At 42.6% G+C, this 27,994-nt stretch overlaps 1 protein-coding gene across 1 annotated transcript; it reads right to left on the bottom strand.

Annotated features, from left to right (window-relative positions):
• Window positions 1–258: 258 nt before the first annotated feature.
• On the bottom strand, window positions 259–23,449 carry LOC115357937 (cytochrome P450 2J2-like). The gene is made up of 9 exons (XM_030049696.1): window positions 23,243–23,449; window positions 15,987–16,149; window positions 4,977–5,126; window positions 4,733–4,893; window positions 4,343–4,519; window positions 1,725–1,866; window positions 951–1,138; window positions 698–839; window positions 259–440 (listed from the first exon to the last, which is right to left on the bottom strand). The coding sequence occupies exons 1-9, from the start codon at window positions 23,447–23,449 to the stop codon at window positions 259–261; spliced, it is 1,512 nt and encodes a 503-aa protein (XP_029905556.1).
• Between the last annotated feature and the right edge of the window lie 4,545 nt (window positions 23,450–27,994).

The raw sequence follows: 27,994 nt of genomic DNA, 5'->3' as shown, positions 1-27,994 counted from the left end.
ATACTATTTACAAAATAATTACTGAGAAAATAGACAAAAGAATAAATGTGCAAAAATAAATTGCAGATATAAGAGTCCATTTTTTTTGGGTAAGGGTGAAATCTAATCTCAGCAACTGACTACATGACTAATATCTGATCTCACATCACAAAGCCCAATTTATCAGTTTAACCCTAAACATGATGATAGAGCCATGGAAAAGTGCTCCAAAAGCCAACAAAAATCTTTATGGTTGTTGCTTTTTGGATTCCTTTTCCACTACTCTTGACGCAGGGTGGCACAGATTTCATAGGGAGCTGGTGCCAGAGTGACCCCAAAGCAGTAGTCAAGTACAGGTTTCGTGCCAGCAGGCATGGAGAAGGTGAACCGCTGCATGAAGGAGGTGAAGAAGAGGAAAATCTCCATCCTAGCCAGGTTCTCCCCCAGACACACTCGTTTACCTGTGAAAGAAAAACATTCTCTCTTGTTGAAATGAGAAATAAATCAAATGGTTCTTTCACACTATCACACTGATCAAAAAAACTGTGGTTGCAATTCTCATTAGGTGTTTACAGGATGTAGAAATAGTTGTTATGACAAGTGCTGTGATAACAAAAGCTGGCAAACCGCTGGCATCACCACTGTGCCCACTGCAATACCTTACACATGAACAATAAATACAATGAATGAATGAGTGAATCATTTTGTTGCTCCTCACCAGCAGAGAAAGGGATGAAAGCAGCTCGCTTCACAAACTTGCCCTCCTCATTTAGAAAGTGTTCTGGGTTAAAGGTGTATGGTGTCTCCCATTCCCTCTTGTCGAACAGCACCGAGGTCAGATTGGGAATTATTACAACACCCTGATGATCAGATTGCAATCATCACTGATTCAAATACAAAATGGTATATGAAGTGTGGTATGCTAATCCTTAATCATGCATATGTCTATAGTACACTGCCTGAGTAGTGACCTTTGGGATGGTGTAGTCTCCCAGCTGGATGTCCCTGTTGGTGCTATGATGCAGGCTGAGGGGAACTATGTTTCCCATCCTCTGGATCTCATGGATGACAGCGTCAGTATAAGGAAGATTAGCACGGTCCATCATGGATGGCTGTCTGGAGTGTCCAATCACTCTGTCTATCTCTGCCTGGACCTTTTCTATCAAACAGAACAAGAACAGATAAGACAGTTTCATAGTTAAAAGAGCCCTAGGACTCATCAAGAAGGTTTCAGGGTACATAACACAGACTTGTAGAACAACCTTCTAGGACTGCATGAACCGTGTCTTGTTGGATTAACTGTTGATTTGCAGTATTCAAGTTATTTTTTAAAAGTTACATTTTGCTGCACAGAATGAGTTCATTCAGCAGATGTCCACGTCACTTGCACCATTTACGTCAGCACAGAATCCAAAAACTTTATATGATCTGTTGAAGTTTGTTTTTTCAGCCCGTCGCCAGAGTTCAATGCCTCAGTAATCCAAACACAGACTTTAAACACAAAAGAACTGAAGAAAGATTTTATCCTGTCCCAGTGCTGATCATCGGCTGAAGAATTTCTGAATAATTGCTCAATGATGCTGGACTGACATGGTTGTAGGGTGACTGACCAAAACTATCAACAATATTTAAACAAATGTGATGGGTGTAGATTTAAACACTGCAAACACTTGTTTTTGTTAATTAAATCAACAAAGACAAGTTTGCAATGCATGCCATCAAACAGGCCTGTTCAGTCTTCCCACCCTGAATCTCGGGGTACTTTGCCATGTAGAGGAAGGCCCAGCGCAGGGTCGTAGATGTGGTTTCGGAGCCAGCAACAAACAGATCCAAGGTACACATCACCAGGTTCTCCTCACTGAAAGTGGACTCAGCATCTCCCTTTTTCTGAGAATACACACAAATATATAAATCATCATAACATACTGGAAAAATACTTATGTGAGGACTGGCCTCTGTGCAGGGAGCACCGCTCCTAGTAGGCAGGGTTACAATGCCCATATAAGCCCAGGTGGAGACAATCAGGGCCTCTTTGTTTGAGGCCTGGTAGCTGCAGGGAGGATTGTTTGTGCAGGTAAGCTTGTGGGTGATTGTATGTTGGCAGTCATTTGTGGCTGTGGTGTAAATTTGTATCTTTGTATGTAGAGTTGTGGTGCAGCTGAAATCGCAGTGATCCGGTTGAGGCGTGCCGGTTAGGCACGAAAAGGTACTGAAAAGGTAGGCCGCAGCCCCTAAATTTGTTTTTTTGCACTCATAAGTAGTAGTGAGTGATCTGATTTTTTTCCTAGGAGCTGACACAGTGTGCTGTCCCCAGTGTGAGGTACAGGGCAGCCATTTATCTGTATTGGTGAAGGGTCCCCAAGGTGGAAAGGTACTAAAATTTAAGAGGTAAAGTAGGAGGGTTAGTCCCTCTGAGGTATTTTGGCCCATTATCACATATAACTGTCATTTTTCCCTTTAGCCTGGTTGCCAGACTGCTGCTTTGCTGAGGTTAAATCCAACAATGCTGCCTGGCCCATGTTGGAGGGTCTTCTCTTGGGTTTTCAGCAAGATTGTATGGAACTGTAAAACTGTGTACCTGCGACCCTCAAGTTTATACCAGGGCTGTGAATGTTGGGTCTTATATTGTATTGAATTTTAAGATGCCTTTTTAACCATATTGTACTACCAACTGACTCTTATTGCATAGTTTTGTTTTGTTGTGTTTTTCTAGGCAGTGTGGAGACCTGCGGAGAGTAGCTACTTGGGCCTCTCTCTCTTGCTTGCTGTGTGGTTTTGGTCTATGACTTGATCATAGTGGTCACTTGTGCTGTGTCTCAAATCGCGCACTTCCGCACTTCAGTGCACTGTCTGTAAGTACACTTAGCTGACAGTACACTTACCGGAACAGTGCGCGAATTTTGACAGAGAAGGGTGTCTCAATTGCCGCACTTCCCGTTGTGCACTTACCGGAAATTACGATCGCCACAGTCGGCATCAGGCGAGCCCCGCGGCACCGGCCGCTCACCTGTCAGATCCGGCAGACCTGACCGGGTGGGCGCGGTACCAGCCGGAGCTGCAGCCGGCCCGCCTGATGCCGACCGGAGCCGCGGCTGGTCCGCCTGATGCCGACCGGAGCTGCGGCCGGCTTTGGTTTTCGGTGGTAAAGTTATCCAGAAGTAGACGTGTATACATCCTATCTTCAAAATAAAAGCATCACCACTGCTTCTAATGTATTAGTTTTTTATTTTTGTAAACAACCGGAAGTGACTGTACTTTGCACAATCGCTAGCTTGAGAGTTATCCGAAAACGTCGAAGCAATTTTCAAAACAGACGTTATTTGGGCAAACTGACCACATATTTGGAATCTACGTAGTTACTTTCTCGCCTGAAAAAAAATTAAAACTTAATAAAGTGACATATTAACAGTCGTAAAACGAAAAGTAAACTCAGCTTTTTTAGCTAGCTACTTCTGGTCAGTGGTGCCGTTAGGGTGAGAAGTGTCCATCGTTCCACACTCAACTTTTTGACCGTTTTGAGTGTACATCCGGGTAATTTGCAGTGCACTGCATTTTGTTAGTATTTTCAGTGTGAACGCACTTATGCACTCAAAATACTAAGTGTAAGTGCAGAAGTGTGCGATTTGAGACACAGCATTGGTGTTGTCTGTTTTTTTTTTTTTTTTTTTTTTTCATTATTAGGACCGTGTGGCTTGCAGTGTGGTCATATGTGCATGGGTTGTTTCCTGGGCCGCAATCGAAACCTCCCTGCAGGAGATCCACTGCCCCTTTTCTTTCTCCTTTAGCTTCTAGGGCAGATACTTATACCTGACAGATTAATATTTGTTAAATAAACTTCCTTGACTGTTGCTTGTCCTTTTTATTTCACAGGCCCATTCAATCGAAGTTGTTTTTTTTTTTTTTTTTATAATAAACTTTTAATTGTGAACTGAATACACGTCTCTCCGCTCTCTCTGAACCCTAATTTGTTTGTGTCCACCCTCTGGGTGGGGTTACACTTAGATGTCAATACTACCCCAAATATATAGTCCAGCCAAGGCAGTAACAACATTGTTGATGGTAACTGTGGATTTACCTTTCAAATCAGTGTGAAAAACCTATTGATCATTACTTGAAAACTTTTTCATTAGTCCCCCCTGTGCCGCCCACCTGAAAATAATTTGGATCCGGCCCTGCATTGTTGATGGTAACTGTATTTGTTTTCAAGTCAGCGTTTTTAGAAAGTTTTTTAAATATGTTAATATTTTGCTTCAGTAAAAGATGGTGGGCAGAAACCCACTCAACAAAAGTTTATTTTCACTCATGCTGCATAAAAAGTTGAATTTTACATTGAGACAGTAACTTTCTTTCTGCTGTCACTCACCATTTGAATCTCTGTCAGGTAGCAGTCGATGTAGTCTCTCGGCTCTGCAGGGTTCCAGTCCTTTTTGTGTTCTTCAATCTCTGACCGTATCATGTCCTTCACTTCACTCCAAAACTGCTGGACTGTCTGATGTGGCCCTGGCAAACATCTCATCAGCAAAGGGAATGCGTTGTAGAGCTACAAAATTAGGTATTAAAAACATGATGATGAGAAATTTTAGCAAAAAAAAAAAAAAAGGATCAGTGTTCCTCATTTATTTGTGGTAACCTGCTTAACTGTCATTGACAATTGGTGGTGTAGGTCTATCCATCACTTCTCATGTATCGTGCACATTTCCAAATGTCAACACTGTCCAGTCATCTTGAGCTGGTTAAAGTGTGTTTTACTTGCCCGCGCCCAAAGAGAAGCTGCAATCTGAAGAGCGCTGTCAAATCTCTTTATAAGTTTTATGAACCTCTCGTCCTCATACTCAAAGCGATGACCAAAAACAAGGGAGCAGATGATGTTGGACACAGCATTGTTGATGATTACGTGGGGATTAAAGGGTTTGCCTGGACAGGTAAAACAAACAATTTTATGTAAATGGTGTATCTGTTAATTATTAAATGTGTCACTGTTTTTCCCCTTTATTTACCTTTCAGGTCACTGATGTTTTTACCAGAATATGTAAATTCATCCAGAATGGCATGTTCCAGGGATTTCCTGCCAACTCCAAAGTATTTGAGGGTCGAAAGTGCAAAGCGCCTTTGCTGCTTCCATAAATGTCCATTACTAGAAATTAAACCTGATGGGAAACATACAGGGATTGAACAAATTTGTCAAAAGTATAAAAAGAACTTCAGTATGGGAAAGATATAGGATAATTATTATGCATTTATTTGTCCCCTTGGGGAAATTTGATTTGCAGCAGAGAAATTCTCACGACATTACATAAAACAACAATTTAACACATCCACAGTCATACAAGCACAAGAGGTATACATAAGGAAAAGAAAAAATGAATAGTGTTTGTAAACACAAGTATCCTCAAATAGAAACACTTGGGCCAGACCAGCTGGACACCCTGTTACTTGGTTGTGTTTAAGAATCTGATGGCTTGTGGAATAAACGAGTGTTTGGACCGGTTTTTCGTGAACAGGGGGGCGCAGTAGCGTCGTGCAGATGGCAGAAGATTGAAACAGTTTGCAGGTGGATGTCTGTCATCACTCATGATTGAATTTGCCTTCCTCAAAACACGGTCTTTATAAGTGCCATCAAGGCTTGGAAGAGATGTACCTAAAAGTTTACTGGCTGTTGTTACAATCTTCCTTGTAGCATTTTTCTGGGCCTCAGAAGCATTTCCAAACCAGCAAATAATACAGAAGCACAGGACACTTTCAATAAAAGCACAATAAAACATGTGGAGTATTTTGGAGTTCACATTAAATGATAAAAGTTTCTTTAAGAAGTACATTCTTTGTTGCACTTTTGCACACAGGCAGTCAGACCAGCAGTCCCACTTGAGTTTGTGGTCAAGCACAACCCCAAGGTATTTGTACTCCGTAACGGACTGGATCGGTTCTCCATTTATGAGGGTGGGCTGAGATGAGCTGCACTTCCTGAAATCGACAGCCATCTTCGTTTTTGAGGTGTTGAGGATGAGGTTCGCACCCTCACACCATTTAAAGAAAAAGTCCAAGACGGGGCCATGCTCCTCCTCTCCATCCTGGAGGAGGTTTACCAATGCTGTGTCATCAGCATACTTTATAAAGTGCCTATTTGGGAAAGTGCTTGTGCATGAGTTTGTGTACAAAATAAATAACAGTGGAGATAAAACACAACCCTGTGGAGAGCCTGTGGAAGTGATGAGTTTATGTGAGAGTGATTTTCCTATTCTGACCTGCTGTGTTCTACTGCTAAGAAAATCCACAATCCATAAAATCAGGTTAGATGGGAGTGAAAATTCTTTTACCAATTTATCTGCTAAAATACTGGGTAGAATTGTGTTGAATGCAGAAGAAAAATCAACAAACAGAATCTTTGCATGTGTCTTTGGCTTCTCAAGATGTGAGTGTAACATGTGCAACAGAGTCAGTACAGCATCTTCCACCCCCCTAGAGGCTTGATAGGCGAATTGCAGGGGGTCAATAAGATGCTGTGTTTGGGAGATAATGTATCTCTTCACAAGGCGTTCGAAACACTTCATAACCAGTGATGTAAGAGCAACAGGTCTAAAATCTTTAGGGCCAGAAGGTCTCAGAGATTTGGGGACGGGTACAATTATGGATGCCTTCCAAATGTTTGGTATCCTATGACTGTTAAAAGAAGATCTAAAAATGTCAGTAAAAATTGGTGCCAGCTGTTCCGCACAGTGCTTGAGTACTCTCCCACAAACGTTGTCAGGGCCGGGGCTCTTCCTGGGATTGCGGTCTCTAAACAGCTGTTGGACTTCTGAGACTTTAATAAAGTCCGAGGGAAGATCAGGAGAGGTCAATGCCAGTTTGGAGAAGTCATTTCCTCTTCCGCTGTCAAAGCGACAGAAAAAGCTGTTGAACTGGTTGGCCATTTCCAAACCCTCAGTTCCATGACAGTCAAGGGAGACCTTGCCCCTGCCTTTATGCGGGACGTTTGTCATAGTTTTAATGCTTTGCCACGCCTCCCTAGGATTGCCCGATGTCAGGGTGCCCTCTAGCTTTTGTCCATAGTTGTACTTGTCCACCGTAATCTGTCTTTTAATTTGTCTCTGGAGATCCCTTCTGGCTGTTTCATCATGGTTCCTGTAAGTGTGTTTTTTCTGTCTGATAAGGTGTTTTAGTTTACTTGACACCCAGGGTTTGTCATTTGCGTAAACTTTGACCCTTTTGGTTGGGACCACCATGTCCACACAGAAATTTATATAATCAGACATATGCATGGTGTGTTTGTCAATATCATCGTTGTCAAAGACCTCCCACATAGTGCAGTCAAAGCACCCCTGCAAGGTTTTAGTACTGTCCTCAGACCACACCTTAACATGTCTTTGCAGATAAGTGTAATGTATGTGTGACAGGGCCGGAAATATTGCATGTGGTGTTTTATTGCATGTTGTTTTTTGATGTTTTACCTGAGTGCTGTGTTTTTTACTATGCATGTTGTGGGTGTGTCATTTTACTTAGTTTGCTGTGTTTTTTTCGTATTTATTTTAATTATTGGTTTGTTGAGTGTATTTATTTGTTTTTAAGTATGCTTGCTGCTTTTATTGTGAATGACCCCTGGGAAGCCCCACTCCCAATCAGAACTAATCACCAGACAAGCGACAGGTGTGGGACGCTGGAGACAAAGGAATGGACACGCTTTTATTGACAGAGTGAGCTGCGGGAAGGAGAGTTGACCACGGAGTGGTTCAGCTGAGGCAGGCCACCAGTGAGTGGATCGACAGCCAGTCCACAACGTGACGGAGCAGTTCCCCAACACGAAGGATGACCAAGCAGTGCCGTGGAAGGCGTGCAGTAGCCAAAGTCCGCCACTGCTAATTCACTCAGGCCTGGGCCGACAGTTAGCTAGCTGTTGCTCGGGATAACCATGAGTACAGCCGACATATTTTGTGGCGGACACGGGGGCTATAAGTGGGTCGTGTGTTTAGGAGTAGCCTAATTAGAGTCATTAGAGTCATTAGAGCACCACACTCGTCCAGTGTTCCTCTGTTTGGCAGGGAGTGATGGAGTGAGGGGGACCCGGCAGCTGGTGTGGGAGAGCTACGAGGACGTGGAGGAGCTGCAAGCACACAAGACAAGAGTTGTGGACTGGACTGGTCGTGGACTTAACTATCCCTAAGTGACGTTGTCGGTTTTTAGTATTTTTTTTCCTATTTATTTAGTTGTACTTTAAAGTGCGGCCTTTTGGCCCAGCCACATATGCACATCCCTTAGTGGGTGCTGGATTGAGGTAGGGATGGCGAAAATGGAAAATTTTCTTGGTCGACCACCGGGGCTCATTAATCGGTTTATTTCGGTTAACCGAGGATATTATTTGACTGTCTGTAAAGTTTACAGACAGTAAAGAACGCGACTGTGTCCGTTCTGTACCACGGATGTCCCCTCAGCAGGCCCAAAACCAATTCAGACATAAGATAATATGGAACACTATTCATCCCGAAGTCAAATATTGTACATAACCTACATGATATCCTACAAACATTATGTAATTTACGCATGCTGCTTACCATGCTGTAGAAGGAATCTCTGTCTCTCCTCGGGAAAAATATTGTCTCCAGATTCCTCGATGAGTCTGCTTGGTGGTTTTATGACTCTTGCAGACTTGCATGACATACTTTGTTCAAAACTATACGTGATCACCATGAGCTTGGCTCGTTTCTCCGGTCTGTCTCTACCGAGCTGAGCTCTGTGCGTGATGATGTAATCCAAGCCCGACAGAGTGTCCCGTCGCCATGTTTACCGTATTAAACTGTATGTGGGTTCATGAGCAACTTCTTAGCTTTCAGGAACAGTTGGATTTTTTTCGATAGAGCAAACTTTACGGAAGTTACGGTATTTACAATATGACATGCGCATTTGTGTCGGCAACGACACGTTCGGCCTTAAAATTAACCGACAAGATTATTCGGTTAAAGTTCAAACGGTCAACAACCGGTCAAACGGCCACCGGTTAGCATCCCTAGATTGAGGCAGAAAAAAGTTATGGAGGGAAGTCTGCATCATGTATTTTATTCACATTGTATTCACATACATTTCGATCCCAGCTTGGGATCTATGATAGTTTGCATTCTATGAAAGGGGAAAACACTCATTTATACTCTTGTTTTCTGTTTGAACACACCTGATCCATCACAGCAACAGCATAAACTGGCATTGTGGTAGCTATGGTTTGTTATCAGGTCGATGATTGAGGTGCACCACTGGCTTGGTGCATGTCAGGAGAATGCAAGTAGTAAGTAAGTGAATAAAATTTATTTAGTATAAGACCTTTCACAGATCAGATCGTGTCTCTGAAGGGGGGGTGTTCCACATTGTTGATGCCACAACGTCAAACGCCCAGTGATCTTTTGTTTTAAGTCATGAGTGAGGGACAACCAGTAAGCCCTGGTCACAAGACCTAAGTGACCTGCTAGTGATATCAGGATAGAGTAGGCAGGTGCTTGACAGCGCAGGGCTTTGTATGTGAAAACAAGGATTTTAAAATGAATCCTAAACTTGATAGGAAGCCAACGGGACAAACTTAAAATGTGTGTGATGTGACTCATTTGGACCTTGTCAACAGCTTTGCAGCTGCATCATCTGAAGACAGCCCACTGACGACTCACTGAGGCAGGTGAAAAGGGAATTACAGTAGTCTAGTCGGGATGATAAAAGGTGTAAATAATCATCTCTAACTCGTGTTGTGATACAAAAGATCTGAGTTTTGAAATGTTTCCTCATGTATTGGCCCACAATTTAATAGATCAAAGGGCATAGCATAATCAAAAATAATGCTAAGATTTCTAAGATTAAACTGTACAGCTGATGAAAGGGATTCAATACACTGAGATACCTTGGGAGTTGTACTGTCTGAAGCAACAATGAGACCTTCAGTCTTGTCTGTGTTTGGCTGTAAAAGGTTGTTAGACATCCAATCAGACAGTTGTGCAAGACAGTTTGTTGGTTTTATCAGGCTTGAATGAAACATACAGCTGAATGTCGTCAGCGCAATAGTGATAGGAATTACCTTTAAACTTGCCTATGATATGACCTAAGGTTGCCATATACAAAGCAAATAATCTAGGACCCAAGACTGAACCATGGGGTACACCACAAGAAAGACTGACAGTTTCAGACATGTAGGGGCCAAGAGACACAGAAAAAACTGAAACATAGGAATAGCAGTCCAGGGTGCTCCCAGAGACACCTACCCAATGCCTAAGCCTTTCAATCACGAGTATGTGATCTACAGTACCAATAATTGTGCTAACTTCCAGTGGCACTAAAACAGAGCATTCACCCACCTCAAAAGACATCATTATGGCTGTTATAAAAATTACATTTTAATCTTATAAAATTACATTATATTACCATTATTTCCATGACACTATATAGAAGTGTGTAGACAGTAGTTTTCCACTCTTCACCCAAGTGAGAGTGTAATATGACCTTGTATCCTTGTATTGTAGCTGGATTGTTGAATATTACCATATAAGGATTCATTTCCTGTTAGAATAGAATAGATAACTGTTGATGTGTGAACAAGTGCCTCAGTGAGAGGTCGCTGCCCAACGTGGTAAGCTACTCACTCCTTGCAAGTAAAAATTTACTACTCAACTGGGCGTTGTCTGTCTCCTTTGTCAGTAGGTGATCTCAGAATTTTAGTAACAATGGCAATTAGGGGTGGGTAAAAATATCGATTCATCAATGCATTGCAATATCTTTTTTCACAATTCAATATCGATTCACAAAAGCCTCTGAATCGATTCAACTCCTAACCAGTAGGGGGCGCGGTGAGCAACACCTCCGTGTGATTCACGTTGTACGGACGGAAGCCACACTGTACACAACAACAACATGAAAACAAGTAGCTGTAGCGTTAAGTCGGCACCTGTGACTTTAAAACCTGACGTTGGGCTCACTTTGGATTTAAATGTAACCCCGGAACACAGGTGACAGACGAGAGTCAAGTCGTGTGTAAACTGTGCCAGGCAGTATTAAGGTAGTGTAATAATACCGCGAACCTGCGCAGCCACCTTAGCTGACACCACGCGGATGTTATGCAGCAACCTGTGGCTAAACCAAACAGATGCAACTCGACACATCCTTTATCCTTTTAAGCATTATTACACGAGAGGGTGTGCTTGATGCTGACGGGCGCATCACTGAAGTGACAATAATGACGGTCAGGCACACCCTCTCGTGTAATAATGCGATTATACAACTATTACCAACAAAATTAAATGTATAATCAAGATGTATTCATACTGTGAGCATTTCACTCTCAAAATATCAATGTTTTTTGCCGGTATTCTCTCCGTTTCTGCGGAAATACATGTGATCTGACGTTAACTAGTCCTTGTCAGCCAGCCAGCTGCTCTGCTAGCTCAGTCATGTTGTAACTAGAATATCCACTGGAAAAAATATTTTTGTCATAGATAGATAGATAGATAGATAGAGTTTTATTGTCATTGCACAATCATATACGTATAATAATGCAACGAAATTAGGGCTCAGTCCTTTCGGTGCAGGGGAGAATAAAAAGCATCGTGCATTTTGCTAGTTGAATAGCCAAGTCCAGTAATAGATGGCTGCAGCCATGTCTCTGATATCAGAAAAAATTCAACAGTCATGGACTGATAGTTATACTTCTGCCGACTTCTCAGTCATTTTTAATCTAGCAGGTGCCGTGACAGCAACTCACCAACACAGCTGATTTTTTTTTTTTATCTACAACTAACTTATATTAACAGTTATATTTAAATATAGGCTACTGCTTTCCAGTGCCGGCGCCATAAAAACATCTGTCTTTTAATAAACTCACTGGCAGATGTTTTATTTCAGCTGGGGGTGTGTCACTCCAAGTTAACGTCAGCAGCAAAAATTATTTAAGCATTTCGACTTATTACAGAATCGATATCGAAGTGTTTAAATCAATATCGAATCGAAGTCGAATCGAATTGTTACCCAAAGAATCGAAATCGAAATCGAATCGAATCGTGAGGTTCTTAACAATACCCAGCCCTAATGGCAATGGAAACTCTGAAAAGAACTGTTTCAGTGGAATGCTTCTAACAAAAACATGGTTGGAATTTAGCTAAAATAATGCGTGCAGTTAAGACACAGTGAGCTGTTTGGCAACAAGTCTCTCTAAAACGTTTGAAATAAATGGCAGCTTAGAAATTGGCCTGAAATTTTTGGGCAAAAATAAGTGTGTACAAGGGAGTGAGGGAAAGGATAAGGAGAATGGAATTGGGAAGAAGGGTTTCATAAATTTGTGCATGTGGGTGTCACTATGGTTATGAGGTCATTAAAGTTCAAAGGGTTCATTGTCTGGGGAGAATGAGTGCACTCTCCAGATTTAACGGCAGTCTGCCCAAAAACATTTTGAGAAACCGAGAAACCTTGGCCTCAGGATGGTGCTACAAGAAAAGTTGTAGTCTCATCAAAATCAACAGTAATCTTACTTTGGGGAGTATGAATGCGCTTACCAAATATCATGGCAATCCACTGATTAGATTTAAGGCCCATTTCCACTGCAGGAACTTCGGGGTAATTTTACAGGGCTGGGGCTGTTGTTGCGTGTCTCCACCGCCGGATCCACCCCCGAAGGACAGAGTTCTGGAACTTTTACAGGGGCTAAACAAGCCCCTGCCTCGGGGTAGGTACTCTGAACGGCCCGAAAAACTCCTGGGTGGGGCTTGGGGTTTACTTGGTGCTAATTGGACATACTCACGGCGCGATATGGTGTCAACAGAAAGCGACAAAATAACCGGCATTTTTAGGGACACTAGCGTTACCTTGAGCTAACGTTAGCTAACGTTGGCGTCCCTAGCAACACGGCCAACACTACCAAGCTAACGCTAACATGCTAGCTAACATTAGCTAACAACACGCTTTTTAGCCAGCATTTTTAGGGACGCTAACGTTCACTTTCGGGAATGTCAAAATGGTCGCGCAATGATTACGTCACATCCAGAGCCCGGTAACTTTACAGGAACCTTCCTCCTCCCACAAAGTTAGCAAGTTGGGATCAAAATATTGTTCTTATGGAGCCTCTAAAAAGGGTGTAAATGGAACAGGTTGTGCTTTACTATGGGCATATTATTTTATATACCATTTTGTTTTTTTGTTTATCTTTTTCAGACAAACTGAAAAACTTTAATCATGTATATCAGTGTTTCTCAACCAGGGGTCCGCGGACCCCTAGTGGTCCGTGGTGTAATTGCAAGGGGTCCGTGAAAATAAAATCTTTTTAAAAAGATTCTATGACATTTATAGAAATAAGATTATTTTACTCAAATGTGACTGAGACCTTCATCTACCTAAACTAGAGAGGGTAAAAGGACTTTTTTTTTCTCTAATTCCATCTGTTTCACAAGTGTAAGGAGCGCCCAGGCACGTTTGCCCCTAAAATCCGGATTATTTGACTAGTGTGAGCGCTCCGTTCTGTGCTTGAATACAGTACACTTCCCCTCTGGCATGGTTGGAAGGGGTGTGCTTCAGCACGGTACGGGTGCATACACGAGCACATGCACGGTCACGCACGCAGCGCGCGAATGTTGATACGACGTAAATCATGCAACTTTCCTCCTACCGCTGCAAAATTGTTTAATGCGCGCGGTGCGATTACCGGCGAATGGCTGCGTTGCGCAATCAATAATCAACCATGTTGTCTGTGTCACTGTCTGTTGTGCTGCTGCAACCGCATATAAACAAAAGTCGGTTTATAATGAAAGTACAGCAGTCTGTGTGCGTGGAGATCCGGCAGACCTGATGCCGGACGGCACCGGCCGTGGCACCCAGTCAGGTTCTGCCGGTTCTGCCAGGTGCCGCTCCGGCTGTCAGTTGGACCTTTCTGAAGAAGGAGGAAGTTACCTCCGAAACTGTCAAGGTAAATAAACATCCCATGTTTTATTAAAAGGAACAAAAATGTCTTTTAGTTAAAAGGAAGACGTGGTAAATGTATTTGAACTATACTGATTTATGATGACGTCGGACCATACCTGTTGTCGTATTTCAACGTGATCATGTACGTACCGGGGGCAATCGCGCTTGGGCGCGTTTGGGCTTTAGGTAATGTGAGTGCAGGCCAGCCAGGGACTGGGGAGGGGGGCATTTTTGCTTTAGCAGGATACAGAACAAACGGCCCTAATGTGAGCAGGCCCTAATTAATTTTATTTTAATCAGAGATGCTAAAGTAACTGCATGACACTGTTAATATAAACTTAACATGATCTGCATCCTTTTCAAATTAAGAGCCCCCTAGCGTTTCAGTGGGCATACACCATTCATTTCTTAATAATGCTTTTATTGTGAAACATCTGCAGGAAAGTGTTGTGGGAAAAGAAAACTGGAAACACTGCAGTACTGCATAAGTTGTTTTGTTCTGGAAGTTACAACTGAAAGCTCTTATTTTCCTCAAAGAATAATTAAATGCCATAATGCAATTCTGCTGTTTCTAACAAATTGCACCTCTACCCCCCCCCCCCGATCGGGTTCCTCAGGGTCGATCAAAAATATGCAGGGGGTCCAGGACCCCAAAAAGGTTGAGAACCACTGATGTATATCATGGACATTCATGGACAACTTTTAGGCAGGGTGCGAAATAAGGGGGAGCTAAGGGGAGCACAGCTCCCCTAGTGGTGACATGAGCTCCCCTGGCTGGAAACATTGTGAAATTTTGGGGGAGCAGTGCCTGCTCGGTGCCAGCCAGCACCGCACAGAGTGCGTGGCCACCCGGTTAGGTCTGCTGGATCTGGTTGATTATTTTTATCAGCTGATTATTGATTGTGCAATGGCGCGATTCGCAGTTAATCGCGCTGCGCGCATTAAACAATTTTGTGGAAGCAGGAGGATGGCATGATTTACGTCGTATCCACGTTCGCGTGCTGTGTGCGTGACCATGCATGTGCTCGTGCTTGAGCGCCCATACCGTTCTGGAGCACACCTCGTCCAACTGTGCCAGAGTAATTTTAAGTTGATTTAATTAAACAGTCAAACGTTACTTTGGTGGTCTGTGGATTAATTTTTATCATATGGATTTAAGTTTGCGTTGCCTATATAAATGCTTGGGAAATCTGTTGTTCAAGTGAAATTAACCTGATCCATTGGGATAAATTTTGTCTTTATAGTAATCCTATGTCTCTTCTGTTGTAGGATATTAATGCAACGACCAGCAGTTATACAGCGTTAGTAAGAGGTGTAGGCTATTAATTCATGCATAGGACTGTGTGCAGTACTATTGTTAAGGTGTGCATATGAAGTGGTTCAAACTCCCTTGACCCCAGTAATTTAAACTCCCAGAAAATGGTTATATTTTATTTAAAAAACAATTATTACCCAAGTTTATGTGTCAAGTACTTGATGTGTCTTTTTGACAACCTAAATAGCCATTTAAACAAAACATAACCTCCTCCACTCACCTCCCTTTATACATCAAAGTTCTTGTGGGAATCATGATTCTCCCGCCCATATGTCACATTAACTATCAGTGGATCTCACACTACTACAATGTGGTTCTGTTAGGTGAGGACCCTAAAGCAGAGGGAAGTTTTTGCAAGATTATAAATACCATGTTTTTGTTCCTCAGTGTCACCCAAAACAACTAAAGCAAATGTGTGTAAAATGTTGATATTTTTTATGTTTTAAACAGATAAAAAAAGCCTGAGGTCAAACACACTCCAAAGAAACCCTGATGACTAAAACATGTGTCCAGGACATAGAAAACACATCATCGTGTTCATTTTATGTTTATCCACTTGTCCCCATTAAATTAGGAAAAGTCGTTACATATTAAGCAAAAAGTGATGTTAGTTAGGTATTTCCAGGCAGGAGGGTAACAGGACGGTTAGAAATTAAAACAACCACAAACTGTCATGCTGATTAGGAGACAGATCAGTGTAACATAGATTCACTCCTCAGTTTTCCTATAAATTGTATATTCAGTGTTAACCAACTGCAACAGCTACAAAATGATAAGCCTGTCTCACCCAGGTTGTGGAACATATCCATCTGAAGAGGAAGTACTGGACGGTCTGCCAGGCTGTCTCCCTGCGTTACCAGAGCCTCCTTCAGCATCTGGAAACCATTCAACACCACCATCCATGTCTGTCCCATTCTCAGGCTGTACACATCTCCATATGTTTCTGCCAACTGCAAAGAGGTTTGAGACAGGAGCAACAGCATGAGTCTCACCTGCTGAAGATGTGGGCATGTGAATGGAGAGGAAGCAAAAGTTCATGGTTAAAGTAGCTCAAAAGTAGATCAGACTTTAAGGTGCTTCTGTTAACTTACAAAATCTTAAATGGGTTTGCCCCATCATATCTTTAAGATCTCCTTAAACCTTACCTTCCATCTCAGGCTCTCCGCTCTCAAAATGCAGGGCTCCTATGCCTACCAAAAGTTAACAAGAAGTCAGCAGGTGGCCGGGCCATTTCCTATCGTGCCCCACTGCTATGGAATAACCTCCCTGTTGTCGTCAGGCAATCAGAATCTGTTGATTCCTTTAAATCTAGACTCAAAACTCATCTCTTAAGCTTAACTTATGGTGAGACAATCAGTGGTACGGTGGGCTGGTTCTCGGTCTCGATGAAGTAACCCAAGAACTTGCCTGCCGACGAGATGATTGATTACTCAGATCCAATTATCGATCATTCTTGTTCTCTCTTATGACTAACGTCCCCCTTGTCTCTCTGTGTGTGTGAATGGTCAATGTGAGTCTTCCAAGTGCTTGTTAAGCACTCGGAAGATGTGCTCCAGTACATCTGGCAGCGCTCGGCATCCTCGTCTCATACGTCATACGCCAACCATTTACATTACTTCTTTTACATTATAATTTTTGATATACTGCTTCTGTGCGTGCACTGTGTTATCTGTGTTTTGTTTTCTGTGCTTACAATATCCATTGCACATCTGTCCGTCCTAGGGAGGGATCCCTCCTCTGTTGCTCCCCTGAGGTTTCTTCCTATTTTTCTCCCTGTTAAAGGGGTTTTTTAGGGAGTTGTTTCTCATCTGATGTGAGGGTCTAAGGACAGAGGATGTTGTATCTCCTGTAAAGCCCTTTGGGACAAATTTGTAATTTGTGATTCTGGGCTATATAAATAAATAAAATTGAATTGAATTGAATAGCTTCAGGTATACATGGTATAGCCAAAAAAAAAAAAAAAAAAGATTATCAAGAGACGGTCTAAGATGTATTATCTGTCTAAGATGGAACTATGTTCACATACAGTGCATTCAGAAAATATTCAGACCCCTTCACTTTTTTCACTTATGTTGCAACCTGATGCTACAATCATTTAAATTCATGTTTTCTCTCATTCATCTACACTCAGTATCCAATAATTACAAAGTGAAAACAGAATTGTAGAAATTTTTGCAACTTCATTAAAAAGGAAAATCTGAAATACCATAAGTGACATATTCAGACCAACCTGATCTCACAGAAATCCGTGAAATGAGCACAACCTCTTAACAACGCATTGCGTGCTCCTGGCACATAACCTGTTATAATTATGTGTGGCCACCACAGAAACAGCGTCCACTGAAAGTCAATTAGGATCCGTGTCGTATGGCCACCACGCAAACTCTGTCCACTGAAAGTCAATTTCATGTGGGTGGTAGTTCATAGATCCCGGAAGTGCAAATTTAATCAAAATAAAATAATAAAATAAAAAATAAAAAATCGCCAGTTTCCTAGACTAGGCCTACCATATTGACCCGCATAAAAGACGACCCTGATTTTAAGATGACCCCTCTTTTTCAAGACCATTTTTGGAAAATAGGCTACTTTTTATATGGACAAAATCTTGTTTGAATAAAAAAGCCACCGGCCTGCATCAGGCGGGTCGGCCGCGGCACCGGCTGGTACCGCGCCCACCCGGTCAGGTCTGCGGGATCTGACAGGTGAGCGGTCAGTGCCGCGGTCGGCCCGCCTGGTGCCATGGCCGGTAGGAGTAGTATCTAACATGGAAGGGCGCAAGCCAGTAATTTCGCCTAGGGCGGCACATAGGCAGAACCGCCACTGTATAGTTTATACTGTCATCATTTTCATATTTTTCTAGTCCACAAAAATCACATTTTAAGCCATTTTGAAATCAATGAACGAAATTTTATTTTAATCTGAAAAACACCGGCGTTACCAAGGCAACGCGCTTCATGCTACCTGGTGACTCCCGGCTTCTCGGCTTCAAAGACGTCACGCCGTGGGTGGTGGTTCATAGATCCCGGAAGTGCAAATTTAATCGGTATTCTGAAAAAAAAGGTCTGATTATTAGCCATAACGTTGTAACCACCCAAGGCAGACTTACCACGAGCTATGAGGATGTGTAACGATGGCATGTGTCCACAAGTCCCGTATAATATCAACTTTATTTTAAGAAAACACGTTTTATTTGCGATATCATATCACGGAGAAGCACTACATTACCCATAATCCTAGTGTTTATCAGCGACGTGTCTGAATTGACAGCTTTCATCAATAAAGTCAATAAAATCTAATAAAGTGCATGAAAGTTGATAATGTGCTGATATGTTACGCCATTGAACACAACCCTTTCAGTCAGCGAAACAGAGCGGGTGGACAAACCGTGGAAACACGTCAAAAATAGCACTAAAGATTTATATAGTCTATATAGCCTATATATTTTTTTTCATAACACATCTTTATTCGTGGTATAAACATAGGCTACATGTTACGGTTATGCTTTTGCTGTTGAAAAACTACCGTATGTATGGTTTTTAAACCTAAATTCACAATGTTTATCCTAACCCGGAAGAGGGGTACCAGAACTACAATTCGTGCAGAGTTGCAACACACAGAGCTGTCCGGCGCCATAGCTTTTGTAGTTCTAACATGTTATGTCTATTATATGAAGTGGTGATCACTAATTTTGCAATCTTAATCATAGTTTTTGGGTGTGGGGAGAACGCCTGAATGGTCAGATTTTAATTTTTTTTTTTCTTAAGATAGTGAAATCATGTTTTTTCCATGTTTTGACACTAGTCGGTGGCGCCCCCTATTGGTTTGCCATCGGACATGATAGTAGAGGTCAAGAGCTTTCCAAAAATGTTGACCCCATGTCTCTACCATATTTTGTTGCTGCACTGTAAGCCTTTAAAAGTGTCTCAGGTGCAAGGTTCAAAGGGCACTTGTGGGGAGCAGGAACTGCCCACTGGTCTCACACTGAGATATGTTACTCCATAGGTCAAGACCTTTCAAACGATGTCTTCATTGTTGTTCTGTGACAAAGTTTGATTTTCATCTTGCTCCAAGCCAAGGCTGTCTCAGGTGTACATCTGCAGACCTCTTTTAGGGCCAAGCTTGATAGAATCAGTCAAACTTCTTTAAGGGGGTATTTAATGGCCAAATTTATTTAGAATATTGATGTTAGTCATATACACAGTCATACTTTTCAATTTGGACCATTTCAAAGCTTTTTTTCCCCATAAAATACTCAATGTTTCATATTTCAGATTTTCCCATTAACTTAATATGGCCACCTGAGACACTTTTAAAGGCTTACAGTGCAGCAACAAAATATGGTAGAGACATGGGGTCAACATTTTTGGAAAGCTCTTGACCTCTACTATCATGTCCGATGGCAAACCAATAGGGGGCGCCACCGACTACTGTCAAAACATGGAAAAAACATGATTTCACTATCTTAAGAAAAAAAAATTTAAATCTGACCATTCAGGCGTTCTTCCCACACCCAAAAACTTTGATTAAGATTGCAAAATTAGTGATCACCACTTCATATAATAGACATAACATGTTAGAACTACAAAAGCTATGGCGCAGGACAGCTCTCTGTGTTGCAACTCTGCACGAATTGTAGTTCTGGTACCCCTCTTCCGGGTTAGGATAAACATTGTGAATTTAGGTTTAAAAACCATACATACGGTAGTTTTTCAACAGCAAAAGCATAACCTTAACATGTAGCCTATGTTTATACCACGAATAAAGATGTGTTATGAAAAAAAAAATATATATAGACTATATAAATCTTTAGTGCTATTTTTGACGTGTTTCCACGGTTTGTCCACCCGCTCTGTTTCGCTGACTGAAAGGGTTGTGTTCAATGGCGTAACATATCAGCACATTATCAACTTTCATGCACTTTATTAGATTTTATTGACTTTATTGATGAAAGCTGTCAATTCAGACACGTCGCTGATAAACACTAGGATTATGGGTAATGTGCTTCTCCGTGATATGACATCGCAAATAAAACGTGTTTTCTTAAAATAAAGTTGATATTATACGGGACTTGTGGACACATGCCATCGTTACACATCCTCATAGCTCGTGGTAAGTCTGCCTTGGGTGGTTACAACGTTATGGCTAATAATCAGACCTTTATTTCAGAATACCGATTAAATTTGCACTTCCGGGATCTATGAACCACCACCCACGGCGTGACGTCTTTGAAGCCGAGAAGCCGGGAGTCACCAGGTTGCATGAAGCGCGTTGCCTTGGTAACGCCGGTGTTTTTCAGATTAAAATAAAATTTCGTTCATTGATTTCAAAATGGCTTAAAATGTGATTTTTGTGGACTAGAAAAATATGAAAATGATGACATTATAAACTATACAGTGGCGGTTCTGCCTATGTGCCGCCCTAGGCGAAATTACTGGCTTGCGCCCTTCCATGTTAGATACTACTCCTACCGGCCATGGCACCAGGCGGGCCGACCGCGGCACTGACCGCTCACCTGTCAGATCCCGCAGACCTGACCGGGTGGGCGCGGTACCAGCCGGTGCCGCGGCCGACCCGCCTGATGCAGGCCGGTGGCTTTTTTATTCAAACAAGATTTTGTCCATATAAAAAGTAGCCTATTTTCCAAAAATGGTCTTGAAAAAGAGGGGTCATCTTAAAATCAGGGTCGTCTTTTATGCGGGTCAATATGGTAGGCCTAGTCTAGAAAACTGGCGATTTTTTATTTTTTATTTTATTATTTTATTTTGATTAAATTTGCACTTCCGGGATCTATGAACTACCACCCACATGAAATTGACTTTCAGTGGACAGCGTTTGCGTGGTGGCCATACGACACGGATCCTAATTGACTTTCAGTGGACGCTGTTTCTGTGGTGGCCACACATAATTATAACAGGTTATGTGCCAGGAGCACGCAATGCGTTGTTAAGAGGTTGTGCTCATTTCACGGATTTCTGTGAGATCAGGTTGATTCAGACCCTTTGCAACAACACTTGAAATTTAGCTCAGGTGTCTCCCATTTCTCTTGATCATTGCCGAGATGTTTCTACACCTTGATTAGTCCCACTTGTGGTAAATTAAATTGATTGGTCATGATTTGGAAAGGCACACACCTTTCTATAGATGGCCTCACAGCTAACAAGGCAGATCAGAGCAAAAACCAAGCCAAGATGTCAAAGGAACTGCCTGCAGAACTCAGAGACAGGATAGTTTCAAGGCACAGATCTGGAGAAGGCTACAATAAAATGTCTGCTGCACTGAAGGTTCCCAAGAGCACAGAGGCCTCCATAATTGTCAAATTGAAGAAGTTTGGCACAACCAGGACTCTTCCAAGAGCTGGTCGCCCGGCCAATTTCAGCAATGGTGAAAGAAGGGCCTTAGTAAGAAAGGTTACGAAGAACTTGATGGTCACTCTGACTGAACTCCAGAGATCCTGTGTGGAGATGGGACAAAGTTCCAGAAGGACAACCATCACTGCGGCTCTCCACCGATCTGGACTTTATGGCAGAGTGGCTAGACGGAAGCCTCTCCTCAGTGCAAAACACATGAAAGCCCGCTTGGAGTTTGCAAAAAAGCACCTGAAGGACACTCAGACTGTGAAGAACAAGATTCTATGGTCGACTGAAACTGAGATTGAACTGTTTGGGCTCAATTCCAAACGTTATGTCTGGAGGAAACCAGGCACCGCTCATCACCTGCCCAATGCCATCCCAACAGTGAAGTATGGTGGTGGCAGCATCATGCTGTGGGGGTGTTTTTCAGCAGCACTGACTGGGAGACTGGTCAGGGCTGAGGGAAAGCTGAATGGAGCAAACCACAGAGATAACCTCAATGAAAATATGCTCCACAGCGCTCAGGACCTCAGACTGGGCCGAAGGTTCACCTTCCAACAAGAAAGGGACCCTAAGCACACAGCCAAGACAACACAGGGGTGGCTTAGGGACAACTCTGTGAATGTCCTAGAGTGGCCCAGCCAGAGCCCTGACTTGAACCCTGTCCAACAGCTCTGGAGAGACCTGAAAATTGCTGTCTACCAACAGTCCCAGCCCAACCTGACAGAGCTTGAGAGAATTTGCAAAGAAGAATGGCAGAAAATCCCACAATCGAGGTTTGCAAAGCTTGTTGAGTCATACCCAAAAAGACTGGAGGCTGTAATTGCTGCCAAAGGTGCTTCAACTAAGTACTGAGTAAAGGGTCTGAATACTTAATCTACTGAGGTACTAGCTAGCACAGTACCTAACATTTACCCTGGGTCTTCCCTTTCCCTGCGTGATGCGAAAGACGTGAGGGTGTGACCTGGCCGTTCCTGGGTGAGTGTATCTTACCTAACCAGAAAAGGGGGTTGGTGGGCTTTGATGGATTCCTCACCCCAGCCAGGTTGCTAACTCTCAAAGGTCCGCATGTGGCATGTCCAGCTCAGTCTGCCGGCGTCCTTTTGCTGCCCGGCTATCTGCCTTGCCAGCCCGCGCTGCTTCCTTTTGGCATTCAGTTTTTAAAAGGTGTTAAAAATAAAGGTGCACCGTTTGTGGTGGTGTGGAAAAGGGGTGAAGAGTGGGTAGCGTCCGCCAACACTTCTGTCCTCCAGCGTCGGCGTTTCGTGGCGTCTCTTACTGTTTGGCGTCTGGCGTGTGCCCTCACTGCATGGCCCCCTGCACACCTGTGGCTCATCCGCTAATCAAGCCCGGCTGAGGCTACGTGCCAACCAAAACCACGCCCCTTAAATGTCTCAATCAGTGATCTCCCTAAGCACCTACTACCACACATTCCACCCCCAAAAGCCTATCTTAACAGTAGATTAATGATAGAAAAAATGAATTTAAACGATTGTACCATTAGGCTGCAATATGACAATAGTGAAAAAAGTGAAGGGGGTCTGAATACTTTCTGAATACACTGTATATAAGAGGATAGGATGGTTAACAAACAAAATCATGTGTCACATCAATCATTCAATCAATCAATCAATCAACAATCAACAGTTGCGACACAATTTGACAACTTTACATCTAGCCTGTGATGTTCTACCTGAGTCAGAGCCTCGTGGGCCCTGTTGAAGTCCACAGTAAATATGTTCCCCACAAACGGCAATGCCCAGGGTCCAGGAGGGAAGCTGCTGGGCCGACGGGTCTTGAGATAATCTGCTATGAGGAGGAAGAGCACAGTGAAGAGGAGCAGACTCTGGACGTCCACCCAGTGAGCAATGGATCCAAAGACAGAGGACACCAAATCCATTTTGTAAACAAGTTTTTGTAGCTCAGCTCCGTTGAATGAGAACTGTTTTTCAATCGTGTGTGACTTTTGATGTTGTCACTGTTCTTTTGGTATAACATTAACTGGACTTTGACCTCTTCAGTCATGGAAATCACATGCCTAAGACTTTGTTAATCAGTTGCCATTATTATAACGCAACAATTCAAGCTTAATTTTAGGGTATGTGGACATATTGTCCAAAGTCATCAGCAAAGAAAACAACTGAAATGTGTAGTGATTCAGGGCGCATCGGTTAAGAGCACGTACCATGTACCAGGGCTTAGTCCTAATCACAGAGACCGGGGTTCGAATCCGACCTCACGTCCTTTGCTGCATGTCATCCTGTCTCTAAAGCAGAAAATGCCCCCCCCCCAAAAAATCTTTAAAAAAAAAAAAAAAAAATTTTTTTAAAGATTTTTTTTTGATGATTCCAAAATGCAACTGTCCATTATGTCCTGACTGTCCTGACTGAATCAGACATAATAAAAAAATCCAAATAAGCTATTCTGCCACCTATCGCAGACTGTGTATTTTACTGTAGTCTTTCAGTCTGTCTGTCTATATCAGCTCCATGTATCAGTGCAACTGTAGACACAAAATGATGCATACATGAGTGCAGTCCTGTGACTGACCCCTCCCATTGTTCTGATCCTGGTGGTCATCACTTTGCTTTAGTGGCTTGTTACCCTGTGTCTCATCCAGTTCCTTCCTCATTTGTCTCAGACTACAGCCAATCTCAGCCTCAGTTGCCCTCTTCCTTGAAGCTTGCCCTCGCCTCGTCCCCAGTGGGCTACAGGTTACTGCTGGTCCTCCAGCAGCAGACTCTGGTCTTCAACAGGCGGTAGCCTACTGTAGCTACGTTTGATCAGATTCTGTCCATGAGTCCATGAGTCTGTTTTTCTTGCCACGAGACGGAGGCTTCACCCTCAGCCTGTTTGCTGTCTTAATTGGCAGAATTCTCAGTCTGCTTCTTGTATTAAGTCTTTCTCTCCTATTCTCTCCTCCACTATTCCTAATGAATATCTAAAAGAAATTCATGCTGAAATGTTTGAGGATATACACTCCTGATCAAAATCTTAAGACCAGTTGAGAAATTGCAAGAATTTACATTTTGCACTGTTGGATCTTAAGGTTCTAACTTGTGTTACATCCTCTTTTAAAGGCAACAACACAACAACCAATAATTTAATGAGTCAAAGCAGGAGTGAAGAGTATTAAAGTTATTTATTTACACTAGGTTTTGTTTATACAAAAAACAAACAAACAAACCAAAAAAAAAACACAAGGTTCTTTAAGTGGGGGGAGGATGGATGGGAAAGGTTGTGCCAAAGAAATGAAATTAAGATAACAAAACCAGGCCTGTCTAGACTAACTCATAAAAATCATAAGAAAGAAAAAGGCCTGACTGACATACCTATAAAACAAGAATGTCTCAAAACATACAAAAGTGGCACCAGCCGCTAATCCTGGTGTATATAGACAATTTTTCCTACGTGCATGAACAGTGTACAGGGTACCCTGACTTACCGGTACCTATGAACCAACCTCCCCACCAAATACTTATTCAACCTAGTTAACCCCACAAACAGTATGGTTGACAGCAGGACCACAATAGACAAAGAGAAAAAGAGAGCAACTCTTCTTCTTCTTGTAATTTCCGGCACGCTAGATGCCTCGCAGCACATTGCTGCCTCCCACAGGCCGAATCTAGAATGCACTCAGTCCATTATCACAAGTATAGTCTTGTGGCAGTGATGAACTCAAGGACTGCTTTCACAGCCCTTGGCTGGTCTTCAGTGGGGTTTAAAAGGCTTTTCAACGAGACAACACTTGTAGGCTGGTCTGCCACTGCTCCATACATCCTCTTTCTCTCTTCTGTGTACTGGCTGCACTCCATCAGGACATGCCTCACAGTTTGTTGTTTCTTACACTCTCCACAGAGTCCGTCTTGGTGTTTTCCAATCTTGAACAAATCCCAGGCCAGCCCACAGTGCCCCAGTCTCAGCCTCGTCACTATATGTGACGTCACTATATGTCTCCTCCCTGACCCCAGGTAAGAGAGCAACTCCTGCTGGAAGGCTCCTTTTATAGAGAGCTCCGGAGTTGTGGATTGGCCACAGCAGTCTAGATACCCAATGGGCTGCAAGGGCAGGGCATCACAGGTGGAAACCAATTCCCTCGTTGACACCTGGAGAAAGAGAACAGGGGAGGGAGAGAGCAACAAGAGGGGAAAAAAAACAGCAGGGGGAGCAAAAACCACACCAACTCTCCATGTGCCCAAACCTGGCACATAACAGTAGAGCTTCAAAAGGCAAAAAGAAGAAATGTGAGGGGAAAAATGAGTAAGCAATTCATTGCAAACAACCATTTAACTGAAATAGGCTGTTCTTCAGCTGATCAAAGTTTAAGACCACTGCCTTTAAAAGCCCAAATCTTCGAAAAAATGTGGATTCAGTGTCATTTTCTGTCAGGTATCCACACTGTCATGACCTCCTGATGGCAAAGGCAAAACAGCTTTCTTGGTAATCACCTCAAAATTTGTTTCGGCATGCTTGATGCTAGTGTTTCCAGGAGGCTAGAGGGAATGTTGCTCCAAGTGGTGAAGATGGCCTCACGGAGGGCATCCACTGTCTGGAACTGGTGTCCATTTCTGTAAACTTCCCTTGCCATCCAATCCTAAATGTTCTCAACTGGATTTAGATCAGGGGAACATGCAGGATGGTTCAAAAGAGTGATGCTATTTCTCAGGAAGAAGTCCTTTGTCAGGCGGGCATTGTGAACTGCAGCGCTGTCCTGTTGAAAAACCCAGTCATTACCACACAGACGATGGCCTTCAGTCATGAGGGATGCCCCCTGCAACATCTCCACATAGCCAGCTGCCGTTTGACGCCTCTGCACAACCTGAAGCTCCATTGTTCCATTGAAGGAAAAAGCCCCCCAGATCATGATGCTGCCCCCTCCACTGTGCCGTGTAGAAAACATCTCAGGTGGGATCTCTTTGTAATGCCAGTAACATTGGAAGCCATCAGGACTGTCAAGATAAATTTTTTTCTCATCAGAGAAATAAAACTTTCTTCCCCCTTTCAATGTCTCATGTTTGGTGCTCTCGTGCAAACTCCAAACGGGCAATTTTGTGCCGTTGAAGGAGACGAGGCCTTTGAAGACGTTTTTTGTTCTTAAAACCCTTCTCTCACAGATGCAGACTGATGGTTATGGGACTGCAGTTGGCACTAGTGACAAGCTTAATTTGGGCCAAGGATCGTTCCGTGTCTTGACGGACGGCCAATTGGATCCTCCGGCTCAGGGCTGGTGAAATTTTTTTGGGTCTACCACTTGACTTTTTTGTTCCATAACCCTCAGGATCTTTTAGGAAGTTAAAAATGACTGTCTTACTCTTACTTACTGCGTCCAACCTCAGCAGCAATGGTACGCTGTGAGGGCCTTGTTGTTGGGCCTTGCTTATGCAGCTCAACAATCTGACCGCGTTCAAAGAGAGAAAGCTTTTTTGCCTTTGCCATCAGGAGGTCATGACAGTGTGGATACCTGACAGAAAATGACACTGAATCCACATTTTTTCGAAGATTTGGGCTTTTAAAGGCAGTGGTCTTAAACTTTTGATCAGCTGATGAACAGCCTATTTCAGTTTAATGGTTATTTGCAATAAATTGCTTACTCAAATTTTTATGTCTTTTATGTCAAATTTTTATGTCTCGACTTGTCTAAGCTATGTTAACCATTTATATTTCAGATTCCACATGTTATTCTGAAATTGCAGAGAAAAGGAAATCTGCTTCAAAAATCTATTATTTCACATGGTACCACATTGCCATCCAGTCACAGTTTTGCTCTGAGACAGCAATGTACTGTTAGTACATTGCATATATTTAGGGTCATTTTCAGCTCTGAGACAGCAATGTACTGTTATTACATTGCATATATTTAGGGTCATTTTCAGCTGGCTTTAGACAGTATTTTCCCCCTCATTGCATTTTCATGTGTTTGTTTTGTTGACACCCAAATTCATTCATTCTGTTAGCAATCACTTCCTAACTTCCTTCATTTGTTCATTCAGTCATTCAACATTTATTCTAATTAATTTATACCATATTCATCATTTCAGCTTTTTGTAAGGTCAGGAAATATCCCACACCATCCAATACCCATTTAGAAATCAGTCTGACACAGACTGATTTCTTCTGAATTGTTTAAGGCAGGGAGACGATACATGTTTAATAGTAGGTGAACTCTGGGATGCATTACTGCTGTTACATAAAGATACTATTTACAAAATAATTACTGAGAAAATAGACAAAAGAATAAATGTGCAAAAAGAAACTGCATATATAAGAGCCCATTTCTTATAGCTGTGGTGAGCAATTGACTACATGACTAATATCTGATCTCACATTACAAAGCCAACCCAAGCCCAATTTATCAATTTAGCCCTAAACGTGATAGAGCCATGGGAAAGTTCTCTAAAACCCAACAAAAATCTGTATGGTCATTGCTTCTTGGATTCCTTTTCCA

This window comes from Myripristis murdjan, chromosome 4 (assembly GCF_902150065.1).
Source record: "Myripristis murdjan chromosome 4, fMyrMur1.1, whole genome shotgun sequence".
NCBI classification, from domain to species: domain Eukaryota; kingdom Metazoa; phylum Chordata; class Actinopteri; order Holocentriformes; family Holocentridae; genus Myripristis; species Myripristis murdjan.
This window is presented reverse-complemented; position numbering and strand designations above follow the sequence as displayed.

Bases quoted from the DNA above. Each gene is read 5' to 3' on its own strand.
- LOC115357937 (XM_030049696.1), bottom strand. From the start codon at position 23,449: ATGGATTTGGTGTCCTCTGTCTTTGGATCCATTGCTCACTGGGTGGAC. The intron at 4,520-4,732 runs GCAAGTAAAACA...CTAATTTTGTAG, and splicing joins CAGCTTCTCTTTGGGCGCGG to CTCTACAACGCATTCCCTTT. The intron at 1,139-1,724 runs GTGGGAAGACTG...TCTGTTTGATAG, and splicing joins AAAGTACCCCGAGATTCAGG to AAAAGGTCCAGGCAGAGATA.